Raw genomic sequence first — 8,565 nt, 5'->3', positions numbered from 1 at the left:
CAAACTGCAGTGTCAATATTGCTGAGGAAGCATTTGAAAAAGTTGAACACTCCCAAGAAGCCCTTTTGATGTGTCCACTCATGGAAGCAGGATTTTGTGACCGCGGTTCAAAGCCTACCTACAGCCCTCCTTAAGCCATACCAAGCTTGGCAAGCTATTTATAATGCCAACAGGAAAGAACAAGAGCATAAGTCTGCGTTTTACCAAATAAGCGTCAAGTTTGAAGGTTTCCTTTCTGCTATCATTTCAGTGTCCATATGAGACAGCCTGAGTCGGGAGGGGTGGAGGAAAGCAGTGCTCGCACCTCCTCTGTTGGCTACCGTCCACATGGCACCCAGACACGGTCACCAAGTCAGGGCACACCGGCCTGAACCGCCACCACGGGACTACCCGCCCTGGCGCTGGGCGCTGCACTCTGAGGTGAGGCATGCCGCCCCGCCATCGCTGTAGGTAACGTCCGCACGCCCCTGCCAGCAGCCTGGCCGGGCCGGGCTTGCCCCCCTGCTGCGCGCCCTGCGCTGACAACACAGGGTGGCGGAACAAAACCCCCATCGTTCCCTGTCAGCGCAGGTGGAGCGGCGACGAGCGGCCAACAACACCCACCACGGTCACGCACCAACCTCCCCCCACCCTGGGCATAGACCCTCCCAAGCCTCCTACCCCTTGCCCCGCCCTGCTCTGCTCTGCTCCGCCCGGCTCGGCTTGGCTCGGCTCGGCTCCAGGAACCGGCTTTCCCGTGACCTGTCCCAGTCCTGCCCCTCGGCGCCAGGAGTGGAAGCTCCCCTCCCCTGTAGGGCTGTCCCACCCTGTACCTCACTTCCGGGGCGGCCATTTTGGGAGGTTGGCCGCCGGTGGCTGGTCGGTAGCGGGGGCCGGGCTAGGTCCTGGGCTGTAGCGACAGCGGTGGCGGGGGGCAGTCTGCGAGTTGGCTAGTGTCGGGGGCGCTGCAGGGCTAGAGCTGTCACCCAGTGATAACAGCGCCCGTGTGCCCCCACCATGTCGGACTTCGACAGCAATCCCTTCGCCGACCCGGACCTCAACAACCCCTTCAAGGTGAGAGGGGGACGTGAGCCTTCCTGGGTGTCGCGGCGGGGCGAGAGCGAGCTGCGCCGAGCTGCGGGCAGCCCGGGGGTTGGGGGAGAGAGAGGCCCCGACCCTTCTTCGCGGCGTGCGGGGGGGCGGCTCCCGCTGCGGGAGGTGGGGAAAGGCGGTCGTGCTGTGGCCTCGGGGGACTGAGGGGCGCTGGCCGGCAATGGTGAGGGGGGCTGCCCCCCGCGGGTTGGGAGCAGGGCCGTGAGGAGGTTTCGTAGGATAGAAGCGGCTTCAGAAGCCCTAGAAGCGGGCACAGCCGTTTCACAAGTTCATGTTTGCACGTTTCCAGCTGTCGATAAGATTAACACAAATCGCGTTTCGGATGCATTATTTTGGCGGAAAAAAATACAGGTTTCTTGATTTTGGCGGTAACTTTGTGTATGTGATACAAATACGGTCTGCTTTCTCCGTTTTGACTGACCCAAATAGTTAAGCTTAGTGAATTTGCCCCGGTTACTCTCTCTAGCCTCCTCCAAGCCCCTCGGAAGCTTATTTGCGGTTTTGCATTATTTCAAAACCATGCAGAGTACAGATGGCCAGGTGTAAGTTCCACCCTGCATCTCAGGATGCTGCTTTGTGATGTACACTAAAGCTTTTAGTTTTTGCACTACTATTTACTTGTCCTACAGCTGAGAATTGTTTCTTCACCTGCTGTTCTGGTTTTGGCTGTCAAAATGAGCTAACCTCCTTGGATGCTTCCCCTCTTTATGTTTTCTTTCCTTGTTATTTGAAGACAGGTCAATTAATTTATTGAGCTATTTATTTTAATAATCTTACTGAGCTTTTTTGTTTACATTATACTTCATGTTGACACTTTAAAGGGCGCCGATAGTGTATGGTTACGAGTTTAGGATGTCAGCTAGAATAATTAAGCTTTTTAAAAACTGAGCTGTCACCTTTCAAGGATACTTCTGTGCAATTAGCTGCTGGAAGCATAGCGTTACTGACATTTATTAATTGGAGCATTGTCTGAATCATTAGTTTAGTTTTTATGGTCGTAAAATTCAGGCGATTGTATTCCTTAAGCTAGGCACTGTTTTTTTGCACAGTATTGTACACAATGCAGTGACCTTCTGGATGAACAGCAGCCCTGGCATTGAGGTTGCTGCCAGCTGTTCTTTTAAATGCCTTTTGGCACCGAGCACTGAAAAAGTGTCATTGTTCTAGAATGTGTCTTCAGGAACAAAAACACATGATGCTTTTCCTCACTTTTTGTAATTGTTACAAAAATAACATCTAGCAAAATGTATTTTGTATAGATACACAGAGTGGTTAGGGGTATTGGAAGAAGTGTAGTTGCTCCAGAATCACTCATTGGCCCAGGTAACTTGTCCCATGTAGTGTTTCTAAGGCCTAAGCTATGGACCTACATTAACCATACTTCCAGTTTGAAGACACAGCTTAATGTGAGATAGTTTATTCCAGTTTCTCTTCAGGGAAAGACTTTTGTCAGGCAGAATCCGCTCTCTCCTCATCTAGAATGTGTCATGATGAAAGGAGTCTACAAGAACTTCTCTGTTACTTGAAGCTCATTGTCAGGCACGCTTCTGGATTTCTTTTATTTGCAGAAATTGGTTTAGGAAAGTTGTACACTTTTCCTTTTTCAGAGGCTTTTTTTTGTTCATTTACTTCAGTCTTTGCTAGCTTCTGTCACATTCACTGCCCACAAAAAGTGATCTTGCATACCTTCACTCATCCACACATTTAACTTGAAGGGGCAGAGGCCTCATATTAGCCAAACCTTGACTGCTGTCACCTTTCAGCTTTGAAAGTAGTGAGTATGAATACATGTCTGCATTTAAGTTTTGTCTGACTATATGTTTTAACGTACCTTATACACAGAACCAGTATTTCCGGATGGACCTTGACAACCTAAGTTATGTTGACTGAACACTTCATTCCAGTGTACTCATATTTTTATTTGTCTTTGCTTGATAATTTTGTGGTAGGTGTGATTAGTTGTTTTTGTTAATTTTGAAGTCACTCCATGCGCTAATGTAGAATCACAAAGTAGTATGGCAGAGAAGAGGGGGGACTGACCATGTCACATGGAAGAGTTGTTGCAAGGGTCTAAAGACAGATCCTTCTTAAATATTTTGGTTTTACTAGTTGTCTGTGATCTGCTTGTGAGATTTCCTGTAACTATTCTCATGCATTTTAATAAAAAGATTTCAGCTGAGATTCTTGCTTGATGTTGAATCAAATAAATATGTTCCCTGGGGAAGATAAAGGCAAAGTGTAAACGTATAGTTAGCTTAGTATTTTGGGTAGTTAATTGTTTTGGAAACTAAAATTAAATTGTTTCTGTTTTAGTTCTACTAGAAGTAATGAAATTTGTAAAATAGAATTTCTTGTTTCAAATATTAGCTTACTTAGCTTGATTGTATAATATTGTTGATTTTGAGATGGTGGCTACTTAACTCTTAAGAAAAAACAAAACTTGAACTGAACCGAAAGGCTGATATGCTTTTGAAGTCATAGTATTCCTCTGTAAATAGCTGTTCTTCACATGCTGTACCAACAAAACCAAGAGATGGTTTGGTTTGAAAGACAAGAGGTAATGAAACAAAGATAAGTAACATAACATTAAAAAGCTTTTGATCATATTAAAGTTGTGCAGAAGAAAATGCATCCATGTACCATACAAATGAAGATGCTATAATCCTGCTATAATATGATGTAGCAGCATTGTGAAAAAAATGCCCATTTGGTGTGACCTCAAGTATCATAAATGAAAGCAGACTAATAATGGAAGCTATTTAATTTCTTTTACTGAGAAGCAGTTGTCATAGCTTCTGAGTATGAATTCAAACTTGGTCAAGTTATTACTGAGAAACAGTTCTACAGCACCCACACAGGGTGAACAGAGCAGATCAGGTGATGGTAACTGCATCCATCCAAGAGTTTAGAGTGCTAGACAAGTCCATAGAGAGCAATCAGATCTCAGCTCAATCTTGAAAGTCAGCTCAGGGTCAGGATGAGGCCCAGTGAAAGTAGCCAGGGTCAGCCAACAGTCCCATGGTGATTGCACAAGTCCTTAGCGATGAGGTGAGTCTGACCAGCTTGGAGCAGTTTGGGCATCCTCAAGGTGCTGACAGGTTATTTTTTTAACAGACTAAACCAGCAGAAATAAATTTTGTATGACAAAGGTAAATTTCCAATGTAGCTATCTCCTTGTGCTTTTTTCTACCTTTTTAAATGTTGTAAGATTGGGAATAGTTGTACTCTTGGGTGGTGATACAGTTACAAAGGTTCTGAAACAGCAGTCTCTTGAAATCCAGCATAAGTTTCATATAATCTGAAAAAAATTCAATTTTTCTACAATAAAAATATGTAGGTTCTGGTTTTGGTTGTTATTTTTTAAAATTATTTTTTAGTATAAGTGAATGATACTACTACTTAGAGAATAAATTCTTTTTTTAAAGTAGAGCTATGAATTTCACATGCCTTTGTGGCTTGGCTGACAGTTGTAAAAGGTTTGAGGGCTGGTTAGTTATTCAAACATATGAAATAGTTACTTGTAAGTGACTGTAGAAACTGAGTTCTGTTATGAATTCTGTTTGGTTGGTTCATCTGATGTGTTCAGAGGTCTGAGGAAGTACAGGTATTTGATACTATAAAAATTACTGATAGGACTGAAAACTAATATATTTTTGTTTAAATGTGAATGGTGACCTTCAGGTAAAGGCCGAACCTCTATGTGATACACATAAAGATTTAAACTGAGTGGCCTATGTCTTATTCAGTTTTAGTGTGGAAGGACACAATCATGAAAACCTCGGATGTATGTAATGTTAGTTATATGAGTAGTTTCTTTGGGTGGAATTATGTATCCAAACTGTGGTCAGTTTCAAGTGGTTGCTCCAAAAAGACATGGATTGTTTGTAGTTGTGTCATGACTGCCATTCTTGCATGGATGTCAGAGATGCTCTATGATACCTAAAATGGCGTTAGGCACCCAACCTGCTCCCACTGAGGTCACAGGATTATTTGAGTCAGTAGAGCTAAATATATGTTAAGAGTTAAATATACTGCAGAGGTAATTCCAGTTATAAATTGAATATTATGCTTAATCTGACTCACATGAGCACAAATTAATCTAGCTGGTTTGGCAGGAAATGCAGGCTGGAGGTTTTATGCTGAAGCTAATGGTTCAGATGACTGCTGCCTTGTTTGGTAGCATAATCTAATGGTTAACACATTGCTTCTGGAAGTCAACTTAAAATGATAGAAACTTACAGGAAGAAAGAGTAATGTTAATTATTTTTGAAGGATCAAGTGTTTCTGCAGTATTTGTACTTGCACATTCGAAAGTTTGGTCGTGTGCCTACATGCGTAACTGAGTTTTTGTTCTTTCATGTGGCTATGAAATATACCCAGTTAAGTTGTCTGGCTTTAAATTAGCCAAGGACATAAAATATTTTTCTGACTTTATTACCTGGTTTCCCTTCATGTCTTCAAGATTTGTAAATTTCTCTAAATCTTGCATAATTTAATGCAGCACATCACTGTATTGGAAGTGTTCTTTAGCTGGGCTACATAGTAGTTAGCTTCAAGAGTACACTTTATCAGTGCTGTAACCTGCACTGTAATCTATTAAAACTTAAGTGTTTTAATAGATACTCAGTATCAGTTATAGTTGCATTTTCTTTTCATATTTTTGTTGGAAGTGTGAGCACATACAGCCATTAGTAGTATTATTGCACTATATACTGATTCAGCTTTACAAAGAGGAGCACAACATGTGTTTCAGAGCAGAGGAAGGAGGAAGATTTGAGAATAGCTGTGAGATGGAGGTTACATGTTTTCAGATGTCCAGCTCTCCATTGCAGGGTGAGGCTGGCTAGCCCTGACTTCTCTCTGCCTATCATATCCAGTCCAGACTTGGAGAGCTGGATCTGGGGAAGGAAGAGGGCATGTGTGTTAAGGCACTCTATAGCCAAACCACTGCTCCACTGCTCACTGGGGAAATACTGCCCACCCCCAGTGCACCCTTTTTCAGTGGATGGGGTGCTAAAACAGCCAGATGGCAAAGTCTTCTTTATGTCTTCCAGGTTGCTAATGTCCTTCAGGATCTCTTGAGTGTCTCTGTTGTAAGCCTGTATTGCATCATCTTGCTTCCTGGCTTCTCTCTCAAGAAAAGACACTTTCTGGTTCAGGTCACTATTTTTGGTCTAGTCTTTGGCACTGTTCAGGGTACGCTCAGTTTCATTCAGTTTGTTCAAGTCCACCATCTCCAGTTGCCCTAACTGGTCCAGCAGGTCATTAATGACAGAAAGCAAACTGTTCACATAGTTATTTGCTTTTCTTGCATTGTGTTCTGCCTCCTAGGCAGCCTGTGAGGCTATGCCTGCCATCATCATATCCTGCACAGCATCATCCTACTTCAGCTCTTTTTCTGCATTCTGTAGTTGCTTCATCATGTCATCCAATTCCCTGTCATATCAGCAAAAATCTTGTCAGCTTTGGCATTGGTAGCAGCAGCATTCTTCTGAACGGTGCTGGTGATTTTCTCAGCATCATCTGCTTTAGCCTTGGCTTCGGGAGCATCAGCAGCAGCATTGCCAAGCATCATCTCTGCCTGGCTTGTTTTATTGTTGACTTTTGGTAAATGTGTATCCCAGTGTTTGAAAGTCCCACCACCCATTGCTCTCAGTGTAGTTTTTAAGAATCCATTGTACTGTTTGATTTTTCCCAGAGGCTGGTGCGTGTGATATACCCACTCAGTGCCATACTCTTTGGCCCAAGTGTCTATAAGGTCATTTGGGAAATGAGTCTCATTGTCTGATTCAGTTCTCTCTGGGGTGCTGTGTCGCCACAAAATCTGTTTCTCAAGGCCCAGGATAGTGTTCTGGGCAGTGGTGTGGGGCACAGCATGTGTTTCCAGCTGTCTGGTGGTTGCTACCACCATGGTAAGCACATGGCACTTGCCTTGGTGGGTTGGTGGGAGTGTGATATAGTCAATTTGCCAGGCCTCCCCATATTTGTACTTCAGCCATTGTCCTCCATACCAAAGAGGCTTTAACCGTTTCGCTTGCTTAATTGCAGCACATGTTTCACACTCATGAATAACCTGGACAATGGTGTCCACTGTTAAGTCCACTCCTCGATCATGAGCCCATCTATATGTTACATCTCTGCCCTGATGGCCTGAAGTGTCATGGGCCCACTGGGCCAAAAATAATTCACCCTTCTGTTGCCAATCTAAGTCCATCTGAGCCACTTCAGTCTCAGCAGCGTTATACACTTTTTGGTTGTCCTGGGTTCAGCACTAGCAGTCATTTTTCTCCTTCTTAGAAACTGGTGCAGCTGTGCAGCAAACTGACTTGGTTCACCCTCTCCTTCAGCAGTTTCTGCAACTTGTCACTGGGGATTCCATACAGCTGCCTTCCATCTCCAATGTTTTCCCACAATACGACAGGACCCATCAGTAAACAAGGCATACTGCTTTTCACTTTCTGACAGTTCATTATATGATGGGGCCTCTTCAGCATGCATCACCTCCTTCTCTGGTAACAGTCCAAAATCTTTGTCCTCTGGCCAGTCCGTGATGACTTCTAGAATTCCTGGATGACTGAGATTTCCTGTTCAAGCTTGTTGTGTGATTAGTGGAGCCCACTTACTCAATGTAGCATTGGTTGCAAGATGTGTAGAGGAGACCCTGCCTTTGAACATCCAGCTCAGCATGGGCAACCAGGGTGCCAGGAGGAGCTGTGCTTCAGTGCCAGTGTCTTCTGAAGCAGCTTGAACCCCTTCATAGGCTGCCAATATCTCTTTTTCAGTTGGGGTATAGCTGGCCTCTGATCCTCTGTATCCCTGACTCCAAAAGCTGAGGCATCAAGCTTGAGTCTCCCCTGGAGCTTTCTGCTAGAGGCTCCAGGTAGGACCATTCTCCCCGGCTGCGTTATAGAGTACATTTTTTACATCTAGCCCTGTCTGGACTGGTCCAAGGACTACAGCATTAACTATCTCTCGATGGGAAATAACATAGTGAAAAACACAAGACTGTATTTCTAGGGAGTTCTGGGTTTGTGTGGCCATAGGCTTTAAAAGCTTTAGGACAAATTTGGCCTTGTGAGCCTCTTTCTGGTTTCAGAGGTGGGGGAATTGTCTTGCTCAGTGGCTCAGAACCCTGTTAGCTCTGCTATTGTGAGATACTGCGGTGTATAACAGGCACTGCTTGAGAGCTAAGTATAAGAAAGCCTAGCTGGCTACTTTTACACTGTTTGGTCAGTGCTTAAAGTGAAAATATTTTGAGCATCATTCTGTTGAGGGGAGTGGGAAATGACTGATCAGCAAATGAGATGTTAAACTCGAAAATGTGAAAGAACTATTGTAATGGTTACTCAGATTCTTATATTTTTATAATTAGAAGTACTAAGTAGTTGTTATTTTGCCTGTAAGTTACTGATTCCTGTAGGTGTAAGCTTTGAGGACAATTTTTTTTGTAGTAGTGTTTTTTAGCAGTAGTTT

The 8,565-nt window shown here is 43.9% G+C and overlaps 1 protein-coding gene across 1 annotated transcript in view; it reads left to right on the top strand.

Annotated features, from left to right (window-relative positions):
• The first annotated feature begins 824 nt into the window (after positions 1-824).
• Positions 825-8,565, top strand: part of SCAMP1 (secretory carrier membrane protein 1) — a 40,405-nt gene continuing 32,664 nt past the window's right edge. The window contains exon 1 of the mRNA XM_005142000.3: positions 825-1,053. Coding sequence (XP_005142057.2) covers positions 997-1,053 — 57 coding nt within the window. The 5' untranslated portion in view covers positions 825-996. The remainder of the gene's footprint in view (positions 1,054-8,565) is intronic.

The sequence above is a fragment of the Melopsittacus undulatus genome, chromosome Z (genome assembly GCF_012275295.1).
Source record: "Melopsittacus undulatus isolate bMelUnd1 chromosome Z, bMelUnd1.mat.Z, whole genome shotgun sequence".
NCBI lineage: Eukaryota > Metazoa > Chordata > Aves > Psittaciformes > Psittaculidae > Melopsittacus > Melopsittacus undulatus.
The sequence above is the reverse complement of the archived record's forward strand: the minus strand, read 5'-3'. Positions and strand labels throughout refer to the sequence as shown.